Below are 22,550 nucleotides of genomic sequence, written 5' to 3'. Positions count from 1 at the left end.
TCCAGCGACCGCCACCATTGTTGTCATCGCAGTCGACAAGTCGGCCAAACGTCATTGCGTCCGCGGGCGCTTCTTGAGCAGCAAAGGCAACCGCTGCGAGCGCGAGGAAGCCTTGAATGTAGTACACCGATACCATAAGAACGCCAATTGAAAAATGATACCTTCTTCGCATTTGCTCCATACTAGCGCGTCCGTCCCCATGTCGTTTGGTATGGATAAAGCCGGCAACCAACCGTACACTCGCGTTCGCTTCGTTTATGGGACACAAACCCACGACGAAAAGTGTTCCTCCGGATAGTAGATTCGGAGGCTGCATCCCACGTTCGCACGACGTGTTGAGCCCAAACTCACTCGAAATAACATATTGTCATCGAGCGAGTTTGGAGCTCAACACAGACGCAACAAGCGTCGCTGGCTACCCCGTGTTGGGCGGCGAGAACGAGTTGACAACGATAACATCCAGTTACCTAGGAAGGAGCTCGATAGAGTCCCCCGCGCATCCCCCACTGTATTTAGCCAGGACTTGGTGGCCACCATCCCAGGCATGCTACTTCTGAACAACAGGTAGCTTTTGTTCAGGATCTTAGGTCTGTATTTGATCCCATTTTATTTTCGCAGTCAGTTTGCCCGTCCTCTTTACGTTAAATATGACTACCAAGGAGCTCAAAGCTATAGATTCTCGAGGGGACTACGTAGTCTGAGCCAGCGCTCGTCGACGCTTTCATGTAGCCATGGAGATCTTTGCTTGTCGGGTTGAAGTTGTGGCGCTCCATGTCCGGTTACCGTTTGCATCAAACACTATGCGTGGTCGCCTACAAAACCAAGTGAATTGGCCATAAAAGGCACATTAAAAATACGTCTGTCTCATGGGCGATGTATCCGGACAGCCGCATCTTGCGATCCAAGCACACCTTTTGATTGGCATGCACGGATTCGGAGACTCGAAGCTCGCACTCGCGCTCGTCGTCCTCATCGTCGCGCGCTGCGTCGACCGCGTCGTCTACACGTACGTTCGTATGACCGAGCTGGTCGATCGACGCACCGCGTAGGCGCATTACGTTTGAGTTTGGGCCATTTTTGTGGTATTTTTCCAACATTATTTGCCCGCTCGCCTTTGCCTTGACGTGCTGGCCCATCGTGTGGTACAAGCTCTGGTTTACGAGTAGGCATACGATCTGTTTTTGTTGCGTCATTGCATGTTGCGTAGAGGACGTGACGCCCCAGATGAAGGCGTTTCCGACGTCGCGCTTCGCCTACATGGCGCTCCTCGACATGGTTTGTGGTTTCTTGGCGGCCTTCCCGACGCCGCACATTGGGTGAACCTTCATGGACATATCGTTTGCGGTGTATTGATGACTGGCCTTAGCGGCAACCTCGCCAATGTGCTCGGGCAAGTGAACCTGCCGTTCAACATGATCATGTCGTATCTCTTTCTCAAAACCAAGTACCGGCGCATCCACGTGCTTGGCGCGATCCTCGTCGTCTACGGCGGTCTGGTCGCAATGATCCCAATCCTGCACGGCGAGCGCCCGGCCAACTCGCCGGACCCGAGCGTCGGCTGGATCAGCATGTATGTGTTCGCGATGGTGCCCTCGGCGCTCTCGAACGGTACCCACCACTGTCAAAATGTATCCAAAACGATATCGCTGGATAGTCTACAAGGAGATTGGCTTGAAGGACGTCGATTTGGATATTTGGTACACGAACGCGTGGATCAGCACGTACCAAGTGGGCTGGGGTCTTCTGACGATCTGGACGATCCGCGTACGCGTTTTTTACTGTTTTTGAAGCTTTTTTTTATCATTTCGTTGATATTTTGCTAGATTCCAGTGTTTTGCGATCCGCCGATTGCATGGACAGCGTTTCCAGGCTACATTGCGGCCGCCAACGACTGCTTCCTCGGTCGCAACGTCACGCTCCACGGTGACGTCGTGCCGTGCGATCACAACAGTGTCTTTCTCCTCTTCCTCCTCTACCTCGCCTTCAACCTCGTGTACAACCAAGTACGTAGTATTGTCTTGGTGCTGTCGAGAGGAATTGCGTTGAGGACCTTTGATTAGTTGATGCTGTTTGTCTTCAAGGAAGGCAGCAGCGTTCTCTTTGTGGTCTCGTCGGCGATTTGCCTGCCGTTGACAGACATGTTGTACATGCTCCCGTTCCTCGCGGGGGCGCATGCGTCCCAGACGTTTACGCTCTACGATGCGTTTGCTCTCTTTGTGCTCGTGGTATGTATCCTGGCTATGTGGTTTGGATGTATCCAATGTATATGGATAGATTGGGATTCTCGTGTACCATTCCGAGAAGGAGCAGCGTTTGGATGCGTCCGGTACCAAGTCGGTCGAAAAGTCGCCCATGTTTGCGTCGCCAAGCTTTCAGAAGACGCAAATGATGCGGGCCAAGCGAGGTATTTCTTTGAATTTGTCAGCAAATACGGTCTAATGTCGGAGACCAGGACGCGTCATGTACCACCAGAGCCCCGCGACGTTTCGCCAGCGCAACTCGCCCTCCCGCCCGCTCATGTCGTTGCGCAACATGGTCTCGTATGGCAGCACTGCGACGGACAAGGTCGTTTAACGGCATCTCTAAGCGAAAGCAGTAGTAATCGAGAGTTTCAAGCTGGAAACGTGTCGAGCTTGGATAGTTTTGCCTGTATGTCGAATTATCAAGATATCAATCGAGCGCTTGTTTTTTGCTCTCGCTTGGGTTGATCAACGTTTTGCCTCGGAGATAGATTCGTCAATGCTTGGTGGCGGCGCCTCGACATCCTGCCCGAGCCAGATAGCAAGATGTCTCTGCTGTACACAACGCGTCACTACCAACCTGCTATAGTACCACAGAACCTAAGAACTTATGGTTGTCGAAGACGTTGTTTTCGACGATCCAGGTGCACGATGACCTACATCTGGCCTCATCGTTCGTTTACACAAAATGCACAAAACACCATTCGCATACTTCATGTTACTTTGTTGACTTGCGTGGTTTCTCATCCCGTTTACAGATCACGTCAACGCCCCAGCCGTTCGACGCGCTTCAATCTAGGCGTTCCTGGTCTACACCATGGCCTCGGCCGCCTTCTTCTTTTGTTTCTTCTTTTTCGGTGTCTCGGGCGTACGCAACGGACGCGACCGGTCGGGTGTGCCGTACGTCGGGCGAGCTGGCGAGTTGGACCGACGCAAGAGCGGGCTCTTGCCTGGAAACAGAGGGCTCTGCCGATATACGACGCGGCCGCGCTGCGACCGCATGAGGTGCGTGCGCTGGAGCGTTGGCGACGTGAACATGGGCGACTTGTCGATGGACCGGCTTCCACCTTCGCTCACGCGCTTCTCCTTCTCCGAGTGGTAGACTAAAAGGCCAATCTAGAATAAACAAGCTCTAGATCTCGACTCAAATCAGATCTGATGGTCGTACCACAAGAACAAAGAGCGCAAACCCGTCGTAGATCGTAAACGTTTGCGACGCGTCCGCGCCCGTGATGAACGGAATCATGTACAGAACGTCTGTCAAAGGGAGGCAAATGGCCGACGAGACCACAAAGAGGACGCTGCTGCCTTCCTTGAAGATGTACAACATCAGCTACGTCCAAATAAGAGCTGTTAGGACGAGAGATGGCATGGTGCAGAGTACCTGGTTGTACGTCATGTTGAAGAGGATGAACCAGAGAAACGTAGTAAAGACACCTTCGTCGCACGGAAGATGCTCGCCGTTCAGCTCGACAGGTCGCCCGAGAAAGCAATCGTGGGCCTTTCCAACGTACGGCACAAACTCCGACCACGGCACTGGCGGGTCGCATAGCGCTGGGACCTGTTCATAAATCATGATTTATCAATGCCAATGTTGTTGGCGAGAACGTACCCGAATCGTCCAAATGGTGAGAATACCAAAGAGAATCTGGTAAAAGCTGATCCACGCGTTGGCGTACCAGATATCCAGATCCACGTCCTTCAAGCCAATTTCCTTGTAGACTGTCCGTGTACCCCATCAGAAACGAGGCCAGCAAATTAGTCAGATACCGTTGGAGGCTGCCGCCGGAAGTAGCGCCGAGATGTAGAGAAGGATCCAAAAGGCGCTGGGGTCCGGCATGTTGAGCGTCTTGCCGCCCGTGAAGAGAGGAATCATGTTGACAAAGCCGCCGTAGAGTACGAGGATCGCGCCAAGAATGTGGCAGCGCTTGTACTTGGTGTTGAGGAAGATCGCCGAGAGCACCATGTTGAACGGCAAGTTGAGCTGGTCGAGCACGTTGGCAAAATTGCCACTACAACCAAATCCATATTCAGATCTAGATTCAGTCGAACGAATCCAGTTTGTGGAATACCCAATGTGCGGCGTCGGGAACGCAGCGAGGAGGTTGTACGCCGTGTCAAAAAAGCCCATGAGCGCGTACTTGTAGTGCGGAAACTTGTGCATCTCGGGTGTGATTTCGTCCGTAAACCACATCTTGTACCTACCAACGCTTCGCATTGAGCGCTCGAACGTCAAGTTCGGCGTGACCTTACCACACGACGGGCCACGACGTGACCATGAAGGCGATCGGGAGGATTATATTGGAAAAGTACCATAGAAACGGCCCGTAGGCGTACGTGATGCGCCTACACTCGCCATAAAGTAGGTTGCCAGTCGGTACTCAAGGTACGTGTCGAGGACGCGGTCGACGCAACGCGAGAGGATGAGGCACGCAAGGGGCACCACGAGCTTCTTCGCATCGACCGCCATCGTGCGCAAGGCTGTGAGGAAATCCTGCTTTGCTTTGTCGTACATAGGCCGGGATTTTCGAAGCTTAAATCGATTCGCTACCAGGAATCGAACAATTGTCCAACACTTGCACGGTGTACAATGCCATCTCAAAGATACTAAGTGCTCCCATTTATATAGTCGCGGATACCACTTGGTGGCTTGGGCTACCCTGTTCTGACCCTGCACAATACGTCCGATCGAGGAGACGGCAGCTGACGCGCCACGTCATGGTTCTGACTGCTCTGATCAGTAACCGCAGAAGTTCATCTGGAGAACAAAAGAAGAAGTGGGAGCGGAAGGGTCAAAACGGACAAGGATCATACCTGTACTGGTACCTCGCGCACAGCAATGCTGGTGCAAGGATCGCATTGAGCAAGAACATTGGAGCGAGTGAGCGAGGTGGTATGTGTCACAGTGTAAAGATACGTACTGAAGCATGCCAATGACTTAAGCTAGAATCAGTTATAACGCTTGTCGGGTATGACGGACAGAGCAACACCAAACCGCTTCGATGCGGGGATTATTGGCGCAAAAGACTTGTACTAGTACAATTTTACGAGAATTGGAGGAATATTGCGTTTCGACGGGTCGAATATTGGCCCGCCGAAAGAATCCCTCTATGAGTGCGAGCTTTTGCGGACAAATGCATCTTGCGCGTGCGAGTTGTCGGACCCGAGAAAGCTACAATTTTGTACCGTCGACGAAAGCTGCTCGGACATCAATTTGGCGCCACTTCTATTCTTTTTATTACAAAATCGCATCACGCATTCTATGCATGTATAACGGTTTTTTAAATCGACATGATATTGGAATAAGTAATTTGCTTTATGCATTGCAACAGAACATCGATAGACAGAGGTACGTCAAGAAATGCTGCAAAAAAGAAGCCTCCTGGTCGGATCTGCACCGCGCTGATTGGCCAAAATTGTCAATGACGTGTTACCAATCAGCATCGGCGCGACGGAGCGTTTCATAGCGCGGTGATGTTTGTATTAAAATACGCAGTGCACGTGTTTTAAAATAGCGGCCCGCCAATGATGAATGTGCTGTCAAGGGGCGTAAAATCAATAAAATCTCGAGTGTTTTTATTCGCATCATTGTATTATAATAATCACGTGTAACGCTCCAAGGGATAAGCTTGGGGAATGTATGCAGCACTGAATTGCACCAATTAAATTCAGAATGATGAGCCTCTTGTACGTCGCAACATTCCTCAATTTGACGCGCCGTCGACGATGCTGCCGCTTCGAAGCATGTACGCGGAAGCCTCCATGCTGCGAGGAAGCCGACGACCTCATGCATGTCCATGGACCTAGGGAACTTGAGGCGACGGAGCCTGCTCTCGGCTACGAGAAGACGTTGACCTACCGCGAGAAGCCCGAGACGCCCGAGGTGCCAAGCCCGAAGCGTGCCAAGCGCGATCACACCGACGACGAGCACGCAAGCTCGGACCTCATTGAGGTTCCTCGGCGACGCAAGCGCGATGTCCTCAAGCAGATCTCGATGCGTCTCTTCATGAGCGCGCAAGGCTACACGACGAGCGCGCTCCACAGCATCTTTGACCATCTCATGGACGATGTCGACCAGCCGACGAACGATTCGACCACAGCGCTTACCGCACCGTCATCCAGCAAGACGAACCGCAAGCACCTCTGGCAGTCCACGACCCGCGATGACACCTCGTTCCGGCCACGCTCCAACAGCGGTACGTCGATTGTCCGTCCCGCACGCTGTTGACTGATGCGAAAGGTTGCGTGCGTATAGGCGCCACGGGTGGGATCAACGTCAGCATGGACTTCTTCGTCTCGCGCTTCACAGACCCCACGTCGTACTTTTACAAGTACCGGTCGGACGCCGAGACGGAGCCCAAGAAAGCAACTGTCGTCCTCGTGTGCCTCTCATGGCTCAAGCCGCACGAAGAAATCGTGAGCTGGGAGCGCGTCGATGGCCTGAAGAAGGCCACAATCAAGTGGGACGCCTACACGGAGCCGCTCCTCGTCGATGTCAAGACCGGCGCAATCCTCGATGGGCACCACCGGTACACGGTCGGCCTCCAGCTCCAGCTGAAGCAAGTGCCTGTGGTGCTCGTCGACTACTTGGGGGACGACCAAATTACTGTCGACGTGTGGCCTGGCTGCGGGCGGAGCTCCCTCACAAAGCAAGAGGTCATCGACATGTCGCTCTCGCCCAACGTATTTCCGCCCAAGACAAGTCGCCACCGATTTACGGACTCGCTCCCGCCCATCTCGATCCCGCTAGAAACGCTCCGCGCCGACCCCACCGAAGGGACCCTCGGCTTTGGCTGCCCGACGGTGGCGCTCCTACCCGAAGAGTCGTCAACCGCCCTTGCAAGCGTGCCCCGCACACGGAAGCGTGATTTTGTTCGGAAAGCATCGATCCAAGTGCTCTCGGGCGCGACACAGCTTGCGCTCACTGTGGTCCGCGGTGTCTTTCGCGACCGGTTCCGAGCAATTGAGGCCCAAGCCTCGTCGTCGCTCGATCTCGTGTCGCGCCCCAACAAGAAGAATCCAAATAAGAGCGATGCGTTCGACGCCATTCGAGCCAACGACCCGACGTCGTCCTTCTCGCGGATCAAGGGCCGCATGGCGCAGACGCTCGAAGATGTCATGGACAGCTCCAACAAGTACCGCGAGTTCTTTGTGTCGCGCATCACGGATCCGACCTCGTACTTTTACAAGTACCGCTTCGATACGGAGCGCGAGCGCTGCCCAAAGCGACTTGCGGTCGCCCTCGTCCTTGTCTCGTGGCTGAAACCCCACGAGCAAATCGTGAGTGAAGCCCGCGTCGATGGTCTCCGCCGCGCGACGGTCAAGTGGGACGCGTACCTTGAACCGCTCCTCGTGGACCGCAAGACGGGCGCGATTCTGGATGGCCACCATCGGTACACGGTCGGCGTCCAGCTCGGCCTCATCACTGTGCCTGCGGTCCTTGTCGACTACCTCGAGGACGAGTCGATCACGGTCGATGTGTGGCCCGACTGTGGCCGCGATACGCTCACAAAAGCCGACGTCATCGCCATGGCGCTCTCCGACTCGGTCTTCCCGCCAAAGACGTCCCGCCATGCGTTCTCGGACGACCTGCCGCCGATCAAGATCCCGCTCGAGCGCATGCGCCAGCCCTACTTTGACCCGGTCGCCACTGTCTAAGTCGACCAGTACGGTCTTTCCCTTGATCATAAATTATCGCCGTGCGAATGTATATACGTACAGCAGTATGCGTGCAACTCCTTCAACCTCGGGAATCTATCTTATGCCCATGCTGCTTCCCAACAGAGATCAACATGTGCAAGGCGACGTAGCATATTTATCAAGCCGGTGCTTAGATGAGCTAGACAATACGCAATGACGCAGCAGCCAAAGCTGCCGGCCATGTACAAAGCTGTGAGTGGTGGAGTAAGTTAATGCGTGGTAGCTCGTCTCGGCTCTGTGAGCTTTCAACTTTCCCAAAACCCTCTACAATCGGATATTGAGATGTCACTTGAACCCCAGTCGAATTTGCAATATCGCGAAAACCTCTTTTAAATGATAATACGACGTTGCTTGACGTCGTGGCATTTCCAAGCGCGTTGAACGATGGTGGACCGACCCATGCATGCTGGACCGGCGCCGCTCACATCCCATGACGTAGTCGGTCACGCTGCATACGAGCCTCGGCGACATCAAGATCGAGGTCTTCTGCGACACGGTGCCAACGACGGCCGAGGTACGCGCGCGCCTGCCCGCCTTCCGTGCCCACGGCTCGTAGAACTTTCTTGCGCTCTGCGCCAGCAACGCGTACGACAAGACGACGTTCCACCGCAACATGAAGGGCTTTATGATCCAAGGCGGCGATCCCACCGGTACGTCTGCCCTGGCGGCACGTAGCATTCTCCACCTCCTCATCATCCATAGGCACGGGCAAGGGCGGCGAGAGCATTTGGGGCGGCAAGTTCAACGACGAGTTCCATCCGCAAAACCGCGTACGCTCGCCATACCGCTGTCTCTAGTTGATGCATCGTATACATGCGTAGCACAATGCGCGCGGGATCGTCTCGATGGCCAACAGCGGTCCCAACACCAACAAGCAGCAGTTCTTCATCACGTACGCCAAGCAGCCGCACCTCAACAACGTGTACACGGTCTTTGGCAAGTACGTGTTTGCGTCCTCTTGGAGAGTCTCATTATGGCGCAGGGTCATTGACGGCTTTGACGTGCTGGACGCGATGGAGAAGACGCCGGTCGACGCCAAGTCCCGGCCACTCAAGGAGATTGTACTCGACTCGATTGCGATCCACGCCAACCCGCTCGCCGAATAGTTGTACTACATAATATACTCGCAGGACGACGTCTCGTCACTACTGGTGCGACGGCTCTTGCACGCGAATCATTTGCGTCGGTGGAATCAAGAGCTCTTCGTTCACGGCCGCGCCGAGGTACTGACGGAGAAGCCCCTTGAGCTCGACGTTTTGGGCTTGGAGCGTCGAGACGTCGTCGATAAGGCCCTTGCGCTGCTTGAGTACGTGGAGGTACGACGTCAAGCCCGTCTCGAGCGACGTCCAGACACTAGCAAACCATCGACTTGGAGCCCATTGGACAGCGTACGTTCGTACCGCTGCGACTGGGCGGGCAGGACGCGCTGGGCGCGACTCCAAAACTGCTTGTGGTCTTTCCGAAAGGACGGGGACGCGCCCGAGAGCTGCGCCTTCTCTTGCTCCATCTTCTCCTTGAGGCGGCGCGCGCCTCGACTTCCGCGGGCCTTTTTCTCTTCGTTGAGCTCCTACATCAACTCCATTGCGTATACAGCCCAATGCAATTGGCCGCTACCTGCACAAACACTTTGATGGTCTGGATGACGTCATCCGGGTGGATCTTGAGCCCGAGCCGCTTGGCCACGTCGGCACCCGGGCGACTCTCATTGTCGCGCGCGTCGTGAAAGAAAAAGCTAGCACAAACTCCAGACGCTACCAGTCGACAAGAAGAACATACGAGAGAAGACGCTCCATGTCGGCCTCCGATTCGACGCCGAGCGACTTGAGAATCGCGTCGGCGCGCACGAGGTCGGCTTCGTCGTCGTCCATATTGTCGATAGCTTGGAGCACCGCGCCGTGGACGAGGAACCCGGCCTCGGTTGAGAGCAGTTTGAGCATGTATTTGAGTTTGGCGCTCGAGATGCGGTGCTCGGGGACGTCGGTCGTCTCGTCGTGGACTTCGGTGGCCTTGGCGTTAGCGTCATCGAGCTGCTGCTTGCGGAGCACGACAGCATCGACGTGCCGGAGGTCGCACGCCGGTGGCACCTACATGGTTTGAGTTTGAGTTGCATTTTCTCAAACAAGAGGATTGTTGACCCAAACGAGCCCGAGTTGCTGTTCGTGGATGATGCGGTCGGCTTGCAGAACCTTCTCAATTTGCTCGAGCGCTTCGGCTTCATGCATGGCCCAAACTTCGTCGAATTTGCGGCCGTCGTTTTCTTCAAAGTGTTGAAATTTCTTCTGGAGGTCCTTGTACTGCTTGGTGATGCGCCGGTACTCTTCCGTGAGCTCGGTGTTTTGATGCCGCTGCGCCGTGTCGGTTTGCGTGTACTTTTGAATGAGCGCGCTCAGTGCGTCCTTGAGCCGACTCAATTTTCGCTTTTGCTGACTCAACGTCGCCGAATTTTCCATGTCGCGTTCGGTCAAGACGCGGTAATTGTACTCGAGCTTCTCCGTATTGAGCTGGTACGTCGCGCGCATCTAGATTGCATTGTGGAAACGAAATAGAAAACTCAAAAACCCCACTTCTTCGAGCTGCTGTTCGAGGGTCTGAATATCCGTTTCGAGTTTGATTTTGAGCTTGTTGTAGTCCTCGGCGTCCTTGACGCGCAAGTCTTCAATCTCCTTTTGACTCATCTCGTCACGGGCTTGCTTGGCCTCCATGTACGTCATCTCCATCTCGCGTCGTTTCTCAAAAAGCGAGTCGATCTCCGACTTGTTGCCGGTAATGAGTTCGTCGCGCTCCTAGAGAGCATTCCGAGTTGACGATGAAGCGCACTGCCATGACGGTACCTTGAGAAAGGCGTCTTCGATCTGCTCGAGCTCGAGCTCATACTCCTCCTGCATCTCGCGGTACTGCTGGCTCATGCGGTCGACGAGCGCTTCAATGTCTTCGGCTTCGACCTTGAGCGCAATCACATACTCTTCGTCTTTGGACTTCAACTGCGCCTGGAAGTCCTTGATCACATTGTCTTTGGACTCGAGGATTGCGCTGCACGCTTCCTCCTGCGCTTGCAGTTGCTACAGTCGACCCGTTGACATCACCGTCTCTATCGACTATGAACGAACCTTGTGGAGCTCTTGGGGCATGTTGAAATCGTACAGATCGGCCCAGCGCATCTCGACGGCGGCGTTCCGAGACCCGCTCGAAATGGCTTCTTGCTGGAGCTTCTCGATCCGCTTTTGCTTGCGGTCTTCTTCGTCGATGCGCCGAACGTTCTCCTTGTCGTCGGCGCGGACGCGGACGTCGGTCACCTCTTGGATCCCGGCCAGCTAGGGAGGACGGTGGATGGAAGGGACGTGGACGAAAATGCGACCTTGCGTCGGTCGAGCTGGTTGAGACTGTCGGCAATCTGCTGCGATCCGCGGCTCATGCGCTTGGCGTCACCGCCCGTCGTCTTCTTCTTCATCTTCTCGTCGTCTTTGCTCGCATTCCGCGCCTCGATGCGCCCGCGCCGGGCTTGCACCCGCGTCTCGCGGTCGTTGCCCTCGCCCTCGGTCTTGAGCTCCATCGTCGAAATTTTTGAAACGACGCGAAACCGATAGACGTTCTTGTGCACTCTGCACTCGCTCCATTGGTGTCGCTACCTACTAACACGGCGCTATACTGTGTACAGGTTGTCTAGTCCGTCGAATATCGCAGGCACCTTCTTCTTGACTCATCGTATGCTCGGCCAACGAGGTATTGCTCCTTTGAAAAGCACTGCGACGACAAGGAGATGCAGACAAATATTCAAAGTAGTGAAGCGTGTTCTTGCGTCCTTGTGGCTATTGTTATTGTATCAGAGATGCTCTTTCTCTGCGTACGCTGCATCATGTCTTGTCTGCCGAGGTCACTGGTTCGCAGCGCGATGAGCTCGCTAAATCTGGAGCTTCAATTGGTGCGCAATGGTCGACGTGACGCTAGCGTCATAGACGATGGCTGGACGGCCATCTCGAGATCCGTGCGATCGAGTTTGACCGCGATCTGACATGGGAACATTTCATTGGTCAAATCCCAAAGCGACATGGCCAATCCCAAGACGCCATTCCTACATTACGTGGCAGCCTTACAGCCAGGATACCGGTATGCGTGATACACATACGGGTATCCTGTAAACATAGCTTTATGAGGACACTTGCCGACGCGCAAAACGCTGTCGAGCACGCTGACGCGGGCAATGATACCGTCATGGTGGACGCATTTCGTTTCTTTACGGGCTCTCGATACTAACAAGCGACTTTGACGTTCTGTTGTCTGGATCTTCGCAACTCTTTCATTCACTCCAAGGAAGGCAACGTCTGTGCCCCGATCACTTCCACTACATGTCACTTGCAACACTTTTGACTCTGACGTTGGCGCGACGCTGCTGAATTGAGAATGCAGTACAACTTGTTGTTTGTATAAATAAAGACTGGACCTTCCTGTTGTTGAAGTAGATGCCACCTGCGATCGGGGGCAAGAACGGCCAAGTAGCGTCGTCGTATGTGCCATCATCGCACGCTTCCACTGGCGTGCGCACATGTACGCTCTGTCCTAGAAGACAAAGCGGCTGATCTTCCAGACGCCTTCGTGCTGGCGCTTGGCGGGCTTGACAAAGTTGGAGAGCTTCCGCGCCTGCTTGGTGGCCATCGTTGTGGCGGGCGACGGGGTCGATGACGATGCCGTCGACGTGGTCGACGATGGCGGCGTCACCTTGTTTGCATGGTCGTCGACCGAGCTGCATTCACTCACCGTACGCTCGGCCGCGTCGTCGTCGTTGTCCTCGAGGTCGTACGGTGCCGAGTTGCACGTAAAGAAACGGAAGACGCGCGAGAGCAGCGACTCCTTTGGCTTGGGCACTTGGGCTTCGAGGGCCGCGATGCGCGCAGCTCGTGCGTCGAGCAGCCGCTTGTTCTCGACGACCGCCGCGGCCAGCGCTTCGTTTTGCTTCTTGAAGTCTTCGAGCTGGGACGTTAGCGCCGACACCCGGGCTTCCAGCGCCTCATTGTGCGCCGTGAGCGACTCGTGGCTGGCTTCGAGGCGCGTCAAATGTACACGCTTAAACTGCCGCAAAAACAGCGAACACACCCGCGCCCCTACGAGATCATGCCGTGTGATCAGTATCAATCTGTCAAGCAAGTGGAAAGGTACCGAGAATCGCGCGCTTCCAGTTGTCGCGGGCGCGGCGCTTGCGCACGAGCTCTTGGAGCCGCCGTTTGGCGAGCAAGACGCGCATCTGCGTCTGCAACAGGAGCTGCGCGCGCTTCTTCCGCACGTTTTCGTAGAGCCAGAGGAACCCGCGCTTGACCATAAAGGCCACGCACGCCTTGCGGCAGAGCTTTTGGACGTACATGGCGCGCTGGAGCGGCCCGAGCCACGTGAGCAGCCACTTTTGGCCCTTTGGCAGCGCTGGCTTGCTCAAAAGACCGTTGAGAAGCGAGAGCTTCTCGTCCGGGCGGCCCGCAAACGCCTTCATGATCTGCAGCTTGCGGATCCAGCTTTGGAGCTTGAGCGCAATCGCCTGCTGGCGACGAAGCGACGCGAGCTCGAGACGCGCGCGGTGCTGGCGCCACGCGCACTGGAGCACGATCGCGCGCCGGCGAAACTTGCACTCGTGGTAGATGCGCTCAAAGCGCTTGTAGACGATGGCCTTGGTGACGGCCGAGACCCACCGGCGCTTGATCACGTAGCGGCCGAGCGCGGACGGCAAGTGCGGGTCGATTTTGGTCACGTTGAGCAGTTGGTCGAGCAAATCGATCTTGCCCGTCCGGAAAAAGAGCCGCGTATCGCCGAGCCGGTACGCATCGGCAGGAAAGCGCAAGGCTGCGCAAATGGCTTGCGTGAAGAGGCGCTCGTTGAGCTTGAAGAGGCTGTAGACCTCGTCGCCGACGAGTGGCGCGTAAATGTCGACGACTTCAGCGTACAAGATGCGTGTCGGGAGGCCGACCCGCAGCACCGAGCAGGCTTGAACCGTGCCCGAGCAGCGGAGCTGGTCGACGACCGAGTTGCGGTCAAAGACGCCGACCGCCATCGCGGCGTTGGGCTTGATGCACCGGATAAAGTTGCAGCGCGTGCCCTCGAGCTCGGACGCGAGGCCCTTCATTTGCACCGAGAACATCTGCGAGACCGATCCACCCTTGAGCTGGCTGCTCACGGGCGTCGTCGTCGGCTGCGAGCTCAGAATGCGTGACCGCGACATGTGGATGAGCTCCTCAAACTGCGCCGAGATGATGTTGTTGTTCTTGTCAATGAACGACTCGATGTGGTACTTGACCGTGCCCGCGTAGTGCACGATGCAAAACATCTCGTGCGCTTCCTTTGGGTGCGGCAGCGGAAAGCTAGAAAGTATCAATGTATCAACGATTCCATGCGTACGTGTCGATACATACCAGGCGTTGCGCTTGAAGAGCGTGTGAAGACGCTCGTTGAGCTTGCGGTCCGACGGGCCCGGCAGCCGCGAGACCGTGTCAATGGTCGCAAACACACCTAGCATCACACAACCAGTTCTTGATGGTACCCCACCAAAGCATGGATCGTACCGCCTTGGCGGGACGCGATCAGCGTCAGGCACTCTTGATTGTCGACGTACGTGATGAGCTCGCTCGTCGAGTTGAGCCGCTCCGCGATCGGTCTACAACGACGTCAGACACCTTGTCGTCGTCGGGCGTGTCGTACTCGTTGGTCGGCGTCAGACTCGGTAGCGGCTGTCCGGGCAGCGCAAACGGGAACGCGAGCTCCACGTTGTTGGGCACGTGGATGTGCTCGGAGAGGTAGAGCTCTTGCTCGGCCTGGAAGATGCACGTGTTGAAGATGCTCTGGAGCGTCTCGTTGGCGTAGTTGATCAAGAGCTGCTCGAACGAGTTGCGGTTCATGGGCTCGAAATCCTCAAAGCCAAAGATATCGAGGACGCCAATGTACGGCAGCACATCTCGGAGCGCTTCGTTGTACTCGAGCGCGCACGCGCACTGGCGCATGAGCCACGAAAACACGAGTTCGTAGATGCTCTTGGCGATCGTATCGCGCGAGTAGGACGCTTGGCGCGCGTCCTTCTTGAGGTAGTAGATCGAGTTCTTCCGACCGCCCTTGCTGCGCGTGATGCGCTTGTTGAGCATCGCGCTCGAGAGCTCGTCGACCGGCACGCCGAGGAGCTCGGACGCATGGCCCAAGCTCGTGAGCGACGTCTCGGCCAGCACCGCCGACAAGCCTTCCGACGTCTCTTCCTCGTCAAAGTCGACGTTGCCGAGATGGAGGAGACCGCCCACGAGCTTGAAGAGGTCCGTCTGCTGCACATGGTCAATGCCGACCATGAGGAGCGCGTCCGTGAGCTTGGAAAAGTTGGCTGCGTCGTCGAGGAGGTCGCTGCTCGTACACGCCGACCGGTTGAGGTAGTGGAAGCTCTGGATCGCGCTTTCCGGGTCGTCGTTGGCGACATGCAGCAGCGTTTGGAGGTCCGACCGACCGGAGCGCAAGAGCTCGTAGAAGATGTGAAAGTTGCGCTCGCCGTTGGGCGGGTGCACGAGCCGGGACTTCTCGAGGAGGTACGTGTCGATGGACGCGCCCGTGAGCTCGTAATGGCGCGACGAGAACTGGAGGCGCATGTACTTGCCAAAGCGCGAGGAGTTGTGGTTGCGATGCGTCTTCGCATTGCCGAACGACTCGAGGATCGGGATCGTCTCCATGAGCCGCTCGCCCAAGGTGACCGTGTTGGGCTCCTTGAGCATGCTCGAGACGTCGCGGATCGAGAAGGACGAGAGCACGCGCGATGAGCCGCTGGGGCCTTTCGAGATGCTCGGGCGCTTGAGGGGCATCGTCGTGACCTCGGGCTCCGAGTGGTCGTCAAAGCTCTCGGAGCGCGGCGCAACCGCGCGCATCGTCAGAAAATCGAGGATGATCTTGGACGTCTCGGTCTTGCCCGAACCCGACTCGCCGCTGATGATGATGCTCTGGTTCTGCATGACGGGCCGCAATGTGCAGAGCTGCCGGTACGCGCTCTACGACATTGGTTTATATCGTGCATACGCATATGCAGTCGTCGGCGTACCTCGGCGACGTGGTATGGGTGCGGTGGGCACTTGTCGAGCGGCTTGCCAATGAAGAGGTCTTTATCGACTTCTTCGAGGTATCGCAGCGGGTTGATGGCGATGAGGACGTTGGCCATGAATGTGTACGGGCGCTGGTTGGAGAGCGCCGAGCGATCTTGGAGGTTCTTGACCAACGCCGCTTCGTGCAAGTGGTGCAGCGACGTCATGTCGGCGCACGTGCTACGCCATGCATGAGCGCTACGGCGATTGCAGATGCAGGTACCTAAAGAGCGGATTCGCCGGGAAGAGCGGGTGCTCGGCGAGGTCGAGCATCTCGTGGGGCTCGCGCAGCATGTCGCCCGAGTCTTCGTCGACGAGGCCGAACTCGGCCATGTTGGTCTCTTCGGCGACGGCGCAGACCTTCCCGAGGGTCCATCCGTTAGAGCCGACCTTCTTCCAGTAGAGGTCGCCGACGCGTGGCTTGGCGGCGCCGCTCTCGGCCATCGCGCTGTGTATGGAGATGTGTAGAAGCGGCCTTCTTGGGACTGAACTGCGTTCCGGCGAGCTCAAAATACATGGTTTTTAATTGTCGGATTGGCGCTGAATAGATTGCACACGGTGCATTAAAATGGCATGTGATCGTACGCGTATATGTATTCTATAACGCACAATTTGTATGCAAAGATAAAAATAGCGCGATATTTTAAACCAAAACCCATGTACAATCCAACAGATGACTGGAATAATAATATACATCCGCGCCAGAGTGTCCCGTAGAAACGTCCAGTGAATTGGATAATTAAATGCCATGTGACTTGATGTTTGTATGTGAATTTAACGCCATCTACAATTGAGATTGAAGTTGCTCTGGTACTGGCCAAGGGAATTCTGGCAACCACCTTGCCCCAGCGACCGACGACGCGACGAGGTGCACCACCAAGAAGCACGCCGGTCCTCATGATGCAGAGCGTATAGGAGGTACGAGGAAGCGGATTGTGGTGCTTTCTTCGGGCGTAGGAAGGAAGCTGCAAGTGCACGGACGAGATTGGGCTCTGGCAAGTCGCCAGCACTCTGGGCATGTTGATGGGTTGTGGGCCGGATCGTCGTGCCGCAGTGGGATGGGCACACAATTATTTATTTCATCGTGGCCTGTCTCTTCGGCTCCATGGCTTACCCAGTCGATGGACGTGGCGGCCTTGGTGGTGACAAGCTTGGTGGAGGCTGTGGCGAGACGGCTGCCATATTTATACACGCAGTTCGCCTAATCAGTACAACAGCAGCAAGGGCGTTCACAACGCTGTGCAGAAGACGCGGGCCGGTGAATCAGACGACGACCTTATCCTAGCCTCCTGACCGGCTCGAGAAGGTGACTAGAACAGGCTTCGAATTTCGAGCGTTCGAAGTGGAAGCTTGTTGACGCACGACATCGCCGTGCTTGAGCAGCCACTGGACCGCGCCAAGCCGACACGCGTGAGGACGATGCGTGTCTGTGGAGGCTTGGGCATCGAGCCGGCTCTGCTCAACCCTGTACCCACCATTGACAGTAGTCATTGACAGCCATGCAGCTCGCAAGCAGGCGACGAGGCCGAGATACTGGCGACCATGGCATCTCCAAAAATTAAGCGCCTATCACTTGCAGGTCCGAGCAGCTTTCAGATGTACCAAGTGCCACCCAAGTGGCGCCGCATCCAATGCTGGCGCGCCCGCGTTATGGATATGGGGTATGGATGGGAGCCTTCTGGAGACGCCGCCAGGTAGACTGCTCTGTTCGTGGCGCTAGCTTGGATACACAGAGAGGCAAGGGCAGACGCTTGCATGAGATGAAGATGGCGTCTAGGCAAGTAGCTTGGTGGCGTCACGGCGTCGCATCGTCGAGCGGCAGCACTGGCGTGGTCGCCTGGTTGTGAACGCACTGCATGATTGGGTGGCACGGGGCGCCGCAGTCTAGGGCGACGGGCACGCAGAGCTCGTACGCAGCGCACTTGCACACATCGGCGCAAGCCAATTGACCGTTGGGCAGCGACTTGCATTCTTGGTCGTCGGCGCACTGGACGGGGCACGTACCGACGCACGTCGCAGCAGCCATCGCCAGCAGCAACAGCACGTGGTGTCGTCGCATCGTTTACACTATTCCGTATCTTTGTTCGCACACTATTTTTAGTGCGGCAGTTACATCGCGCGTGGGTTTCGTCACCATGTCCTGATGGGACCTACAACAAGGGCGCATGTCCTAGACTAAAAACACGCCTCGTTTGGAAACCGACGCATGGACGCTGGCGACGAGGTCGGGGTCCCGGTCGTCCCCCTCGACGACCTGCCCAAGCCACCAGCGACGACCACGTCGATCGTATCGCTCCTGCGCGCGGAGAAGGCGATCGTGGCAGAGATCAAGGCCGAGCTCCAGAGCATTGAAGCCTTCCTCGATGCGCCCAAGGTGGCGCCGGTAGCAACCAAGCCGCAGCTGAGCCCATCCTCCAAGCAGCGCTGGCGGGCCACCGTACGCCAGATCGTCTTTATGGAGAAGACCAAGGGAAAGGTGCAGCAGGCGCATGGCGCCGAGAGCATCGAGCGACTCCAACATTCGTCGTCCATGTCCTTGCTCTGCTGCCTGCCGCAGCTCGCGCGCTTGGACGCTGACGAGCTCCACGAAGTGAACGCAGCTGCGCGCCTCGTGACGTACGCGCCGCGGGCCGTCGTCTTCTCGAGCGCGTCGGCTATTGACGTCATCTTTATCGTGCGCACCGGCGTCCTCGAAGCTCGAGTCGCGTCCAGCCCCGCAGCCAACGACCTCCTTGCCGACCGGCTGCAGTACGTCAGCGGCGACATGCTTGACCCGTACGAGATGCTCGCGTCCAGCCCGACCTTGTCCATCGTGGCCGTCCTCGCCGCCGACTGCTACGTGCTCCCTCGCATGGTCCTTCCTCCACCTCCATCATCAAAGCATCATGCAGGATTAGGCCCTTTTCCAGTATGAGGACAAGCTACCCAAGGCGACCTTGTCTGCGAACCTGCACAACATTCGCTACGGTGACATGGAGGTAGGACCGCGTGCTCGTATGCTCTTCATGGCGCATTGCTAGAGCGAGAGCTTCCGGAAATGGGCCCACGAGATGGCGGGCTGCTTGCACTACGAGTCTACGTCGTCGAGCAGCCGCATGTCGCCGCAAGCCTTCATCCGCGAGATCCTCCTCTCGGTCTCCCCCGAGCTCGACGTCGACCACTGCATTCGGTGCATGGCACAGATCTTTCTCAAGCTGTTTGAGGCAAGCACCGTGCGTTTCTACCTCGCAAACGTGGCCAACACGCAGTTCCAAACCAAGGTACTTGCATCATATCGATTGGTCGTCTCTCATACCACGCTAGTTTGCCAGCGACGAAGTGTTCCAGGAGCTCCAGACGCCCGTCAACTTTGGCGTGCCGGGCGTCGTGCATGCAAGTGGCAAAGCTTTCCTCGGGCGTTGCGACGACCTCGCCGCCATTGCCCACGACCCCGTCATGTACGCGTCCACCGGCTCCATCATGGCCGTGCCGGTCGCCCATGCCAGCCACGTTGTCGGTGTCTGGGAAGTCCTCAACACTCAATCCCGTCCGCCGTATACGATCCACGAACTCGAGCTTCTCGAACTTGCCGCGCAGTTTACCCAACCGTACTTGCTCCAGATCGGCACCAAGACACGGCACCTCGGGTCCGTTTCGCAGGTTCTCTTGCTCGACAACGCTTTCGTCTTCTAATTTGTATGCTTAGGTTGCCAACGACTTGGCCATCAAGCCAGGTACGATCCGGCTCGCAACCAAAGCCAACCGCATTCAGGTGCGCCTCGAGCTCGTTCATGGCGAAGCGTCGCTGACGCCACCGGTGACGTCGGCGTGGATCAAAGCCACGTCCTTGGCAAGTGTCAAGACGTTCGAGTGTCTCGAGACGCTAGTGCTTCCGTGCAACGTGCAGTCGCTGCCGCGCGCCGCCCACCTCTGCGTCGCGATCCTAGGGCCGCAAAAGAAGGTGCTTCGCCAAGCTGCATGCTACCTCTTCTCGTTCGACCATTTCCTGCGCGTGGGCACGCTACGACTAAGCCTTCACGCGCGCGTGACCTTGCCGATCGAGTTTAGCGCGTGCCTTCAGTCGACCGACCACGACGATGGCCTTGGTCCGTACTAGTACGGATGGTGTGATAGGAAAATGATGTTTGGTGTTGTAGGCGAGTGCATTTACCTCGACACGCCGCCGTCGTCGGTCTTGCTCACGTACCGCAGTGCCGAGATGGCATGGGCGCGGCCAACATCGGTGGTTCCCATGACCCTGGACGCAAAACAAAAGCAAATGCTCGGAACGTTCGAGGCCAACCCGATGCAGCCGCTCTCGACGGACGACCGGCGTTTCTTTTGGAGCTACCGGTCGGTGCTCGTGACGACGTCGTCGGCGCTCATGCCGTTCTTGCTCTCGGTCAACTGGGCCAACCGGGGGCACGTGACAGAAGCGTACAAGTACTTGTACCTCTGGACGCCGCCCACCGCGCTGCAGGTTGATTTCGCCTTTTGCTCTCTAGTTCATTTGAAAGGTGTAGGCGCTGCAACTGCTCAGTCCAAAGTTTGCCGATCCGTTTGTACGAGCGTACGCCGTGCGGTGTCTGGACTCACTACCCGACTACCGCCTCCGACTGTACTTGCTGCAGCTCGTACAAGCGCTCAAGTGCGAGCCGCATCATGACTCGGCGCTCATGCGCTTTCTCCTCGTGCGCGCCCTCAAGTCGCCGTCTGAGGTGGGCTACGCGCTCTTTTGGCTGCTACAAGCCGAGCTCCACGTGCCAATCATCCAAGGTAGTGCACACGGATGGCTATAACTTAGAGTCTCTAGACCGATTTGCGCTCTTGCGCACCCAGTACCTCTGTCACTCGGGCGTCTTTCGCGTCGAGCTGTACCAGTCCATGTACGTCATGCGTCTTCTGGAGCGACTCGCGACCGCGGTCAAAGCTGCGTCGTCCGCGACGCGCGACGGTGTCTTGCGCGCCGGTCTCGAAGAGGCCATTTTGCCCGACTGCTTTCAGGTTTGCCCCACAATTGGTACACGACCTGACGCGACTCGTAGCTGCCGTTGCATCCGAACGTGTTTTACTCGGCGTTTGTCCCGGGCCAGTGCCGCACCATGGACTCGGCCAAGAAACCGCTCTTTCTCCACTTGACGCCGACCAAGCAACTCGGGTTGACATCGACCATCTTCAAGTCGGGCGACGATTTGCGCCAAGACCAGCTCACGCTCCAGCTTTTGCGGGTCATGGACGATCTCTGGCAGGCCAACGACCTCCACTTGCAACTCTCCGCGTACGCGTGTGTGTCGTCGGGCGACAACATTGGTTTCATTCAAGTCGTGCACCACGCGTCGACGCTCGCGGCCATTTGCCGCGACCGCCACAAGCACAAGAAGACGGGTCGCAAGCTCGCGGCGGTCAAAACCGCGCTCTTTGGGAAGCGCGTGTATGCCCAATGGCTCCACGACCAGCGCGACGCAACTTCCGATGACGTCGCCCGCAACTTTGCGCTCTCGTGCGCTGGGTACTGCGTCGCGACGTACGTGCTCGGCGTCGGTGACCGGCACAACGACAACTTGATGCTGACGGCGTCCGGGCAGTTTTTACACATTGATTTTGGCCACTTTCTCGGGCATTTCAAAACGTACATGGGGTATGCGCGGGAGCGCGCACCGTTCGTCTTGACGCATGCGATGGTGACCGTCATGGGCGACCAGTTTCCGCTCTTCCAGAAGACGTGCGTCGCGGCGTTCCTCGTCCTCCGCGCGCACTCGTCCTTCTTGATTTCGCTCCTCGAGCTCGCACTGAGTGCAGCCATTCCCGAGCTCGACCGCGACTCGATCGCGTGGCTTCAAAACGCCCTTTTGCTCGAGCTCTCGGACGGCGACGCGCAAATTCGCCTCGAGGCCCTCATCCAAGAGGCGCTTGCGACCGTGACGACGCGCATCAACCACGCCACGCACCTCCTCGCGCACTGAGATACCACGACTCCCAAGTGCTTTGTAGCGAGAAAGGGTTGTAGCATGACGGATCCGTGTCAGAAGATACGTGTACGATGTGCAAAGTATCGCTGCCTTGTGATGACGGTGCTGCAAAGGGGCCGTGAACAGCAAACTGCAGCTCATGTTGGCACAACCGCTACACTTACAGCCTCCACCTAATCCATGGCGGTAGCATGCGGTACGAGCACGACGCGCATGTATGCGTAAGCGTCTCTGGTCGCGCCGTGTTGAAGCGGTTGCTGTTTTCCTGTAAAGCCAAGAGGTTCGTTGCGCCAAAGTTCCGACCAGTCGAACCTCGGTGCAGTGGCACCGGTCGAACACCGGAATGAGTGACGCACCGCTAAGGTGTGTTCTTCAGCTTTTGGTGTCGAATGGAGGCATCCGAAGTGATCGATCGACCCGTCGTAGCCAACAACCCATCGTCGTGCAGCTCTCGTAGCGTTGCAGCGTTGCTTGTATGCGTATTGCTAGAGCGGGTGGGTCAACGCTGTCGTGCCAAAGGCTGTGTCTATGGGTGTAAGCAAACCGTGTTTTGCTGTTAAATAGAGTATTTTCTACGACGA

The 22,550-nt window shown here is 56.7% G+C and overlaps 8 protein-coding genes across 8 annotated transcripts; 4 read left to right on the top strand and 4 right to left on the bottom strand.

The window, feature by feature from the left end:
- The first annotated feature begins 909 nt into the window (after positions 1-909).
- SDRG_03451 (hypothetical protein) lies at positions 910-2,694 on the top strand. Its single transcript, XM_008609085.1, has 9 exons — positions 910-1,006; positions 1,050-1,162; positions 1,208-1,316; positions 1,367-1,608; positions 1,655-1,764; positions 1,824-2,003; positions 2,061-2,225; positions 2,275-2,404; positions 2,453-2,694. The coding sequence occupies exons 1-9, from the start codon at positions 924-926 to the stop codon at positions 2,572-2,574; spliced, it is 1,254 nt and encodes a 417-aa protein (XP_008607307.1). The 5' UTR covers positions 910-923; the 3' UTR covers positions 2,575-2,694.
- Positions 2,695-2,929: 235 nt separating this feature from the next.
- Positions 2,930-4,731, bottom strand: SDRG_03450 (hypothetical protein). The gene is made up of 8 exons (XM_008609084.1): positions 4,631-4,731; positions 4,494-4,586; positions 4,313-4,441; positions 4,011-4,252; positions 3,853-3,962; positions 3,625-3,801; positions 3,409-3,573; positions 2,930-3,356 (listed from the first exon to the last, which is right to left on the bottom strand). The coding sequence occupies exons 1-8, from the start codon at positions 4,708-4,710 to the stop codon at positions 3,051-3,053; spliced, it is 1,302 nt and encodes a 433-aa protein (XP_008607306.1). The 5' UTR covers positions 4,711-4,731; the 3' UTR covers positions 2,930-3,050.
- A 1,235-nt stretch (positions 4,732-5,966) lies between these two features.
- SDRG_03449 (hypothetical protein) lies at positions 5,967-7,898 on the top strand (the record flags this gene model as incomplete). The annotated part of the gene is made up of 3 exons (XM_008609083.1): positions 5,967-5,986; positions 6,048-6,436; positions 6,496-7,898. The coding sequence occupies 3 exons, from the start codon at positions 5,967-5,969 to the stop codon at positions 7,896-7,898; spliced, it is 1,812 nt and encodes a 603-aa protein (XP_008607305.1).
- A 426-nt stretch (positions 7,899-8,324) lies between these two features.
- Positions 8,325-9,046, top strand: SDRG_03448 (peptidyl-prolyl cis-trans isomerase-like 3; the record flags this gene model as incomplete). Its single annotated transcript, XM_008609082.1, has 6 exons — positions 8,325-8,327; positions 8,380-8,454; positions 8,497-8,590; positions 8,643-8,710; positions 8,762-8,880; positions 8,923-9,046. 6 exons carry the CDS (start codon positions 8,325-8,327, stop codon positions 9,044-9,046), a joined length of 483 nt encoding a protein of 160 aa, XP_008607304.1.
- SDRG_03447 (hypothetical protein) lies at positions 9,033-11,490 on the bottom strand (the record flags this gene model as incomplete). Its single annotated transcript, XM_008609081.1, has 9 exons — positions 9,033-9,293; positions 9,341-9,507; positions 9,555-9,672; positions 9,717-10,024; positions 10,076-10,459; positions 10,505-10,723; positions 10,772-10,999; positions 11,048-11,251; positions 11,296-11,490. The coding sequence occupies 9 exons, from the start codon at positions 11,488-11,490 to the stop codon at positions 9,086-9,088; spliced, it is 2,031 nt and encodes a 676-aa protein (XP_008607303.1). The 3' UTR covers positions 9,033-9,085.
- Positions 11,491-12,332: 842 nt separating this feature from the next.
- SDRG_03446 (hypothetical protein) lies at positions 12,333-16,510 on the bottom strand. The gene is made up of 7 exons (XM_008609080.1): positions 16,245-16,510; positions 15,982-16,201; positions 14,616-15,931; positions 14,480-14,571; positions 14,330-14,426; positions 13,092-14,278; positions 12,333-13,036 (listed from the first exon to the last, which is right to left on the bottom strand). Exons 1-7 carry the CDS (start codon positions 16,463-16,465, stop codon positions 12,495-12,497), a joined length of 3,675 nt encoding a protein of 1,224 aa, XP_008607302.1. The 5' UTR covers positions 16,466-16,510; the 3' UTR covers positions 12,333-12,494.
- Positions 16,511-17,816: 1,306 nt separating this feature from the next.
- SDRG_03445 (hypothetical protein) lies at positions 17,817-18,047 on the bottom strand (the record flags this gene model as incomplete). Its single annotated transcript, XM_008609079.1, has 1 exon — positions 17,817-18,047. One exon carries the CDS (start codon positions 18,045-18,047, stop codon positions 17,817-17,819), a length of 231 nt encoding a protein of 76 aa, XP_008607301.1.
- A 160-nt stretch (positions 18,048-18,207) lies between these two features.
- Positions 18,208-22,075, top strand: SDRG_03444 (hypothetical protein). The gene is made up of 9 exons (XM_008609078.1): positions 18,208-18,875; positions 18,919-18,999; positions 19,042-19,281; positions 19,325-19,660; positions 19,707-20,106; positions 20,158-20,480; positions 20,524-20,776; positions 20,814-21,004; positions 21,046-22,075. The coding sequence occupies exons 1-9, from the start codon at positions 18,228-18,230 to the stop codon at positions 21,961-21,963; spliced, it is 3,390 nt and encodes a 1,129-aa protein (XP_008607300.1). The 5' UTR covers positions 18,208-18,227; the 3' UTR covers positions 21,964-22,075.
- The last annotated feature ends 475 nt before the right edge of the window (positions 22,076-22,550 follow it).

This window comes from Saprolegnia diclina (assembly GCF_000281045.1).
Source record: "Saprolegnia diclina VS20 unplaced genomic scaffold supercont1.8, whole genome shotgun sequence".
In the NCBI taxonomy this organism is placed as follows: Eukaryota; Oomycota; class Saprolegniomycetes; order Saprolegniales; family Saprolegniaceae; genus Saprolegnia; species Saprolegnia diclina.
This window is presented reverse-complemented; position numbering and strand designations above follow the sequence as displayed.

Excerpts from the sequence above, each read along its gene's own strand:
- SDRG_03450 (XM_008609084.1), bottom strand. The coding sequence starts at position 4,710 with ATGGCGGTCGATGCGAAGAAGCTCGTGGTGCCCCTTGCGTGCCTCATC. Across the intron at positions 4,253-4,312 it reads TTCCCGACGCCGCACATTGG|TGGCAATTTTGCCAACGTGC; the intron begins GTATTCCACAAA and ends ATTTGGTTGTAG. Across the intron at positions 3,357-3,408 it reads TTGCGCTCTTTGTTCTTGTG|ATTGGCCTTTTAGTCTACCA; the intron begins GTACGACCATCA and ends TGTTTATTCTAG.
- SDRG_03446 (XM_008609080.1), bottom strand. The coding sequence starts at position 16,465 with ATGGCCGAGAGCGGCGCCGCCAAGCCACGCGTCGGCGACCTCTACTGG. Across the intron at positions 16,202-16,244 it reads CCGGCGAATCCGCTCTTTAG|CACGTGCGCCGACATGACGT; the intron begins GTACCTGCATCT and ends TGCATGGCGTAG. Across the intron at positions 14,427-14,479 it reads GATCGCGTCCCGCCAAGGCG|GTGTGTTTGCGACCATTGAC; the intron begins GTACGATCCATG and ends GTGTGATGCTAG.
- SDRG_03451 (XM_008609085.1), top strand. The coding sequence starts at position 924 with ATGCACGGATTCGGAGACTCGAAGCTCGCACTCGCGCTCGTCGTCCTC. Across the intron at positions 1,317-1,366 it reads TTCCCGACGCCGCACATTGG|CGGCAACCTCGCCAATGTGC; the intron begins GTGAACCTTCAT and ends GACTGGCCTTAG. Across the intron at positions 2,405-2,452 it reads AATGATGCGGGCCAAGCGAG|GACGCGTCATGTACCACCAG; the intron begins GTATTTCTTTGA and ends GTCGGAGACCAG.
- SDRG_03444 (XM_008609078.1), top strand. The coding sequence starts at position 18,228 with ATGGACGCTGGCGACGAGGTCGGGGTCCCGGTCGTCCCCCTCGACGAC. Across the intron at positions 19,282-19,324 it reads ACACGCAGTTCCAAACCAAG|TTTGCCAGCGACGAAGTGTT; the intron begins GTACTTGCATCA and ends ATACCACGCTAG. Across the intron at positions 19,661-19,706 it reads ACCTCGGGTCCGTTTCGCAG|GTTGCCAACGACTTGGCCAT; the intron begins GTTCTCTTGCTC and ends TTGTATGCTTAG.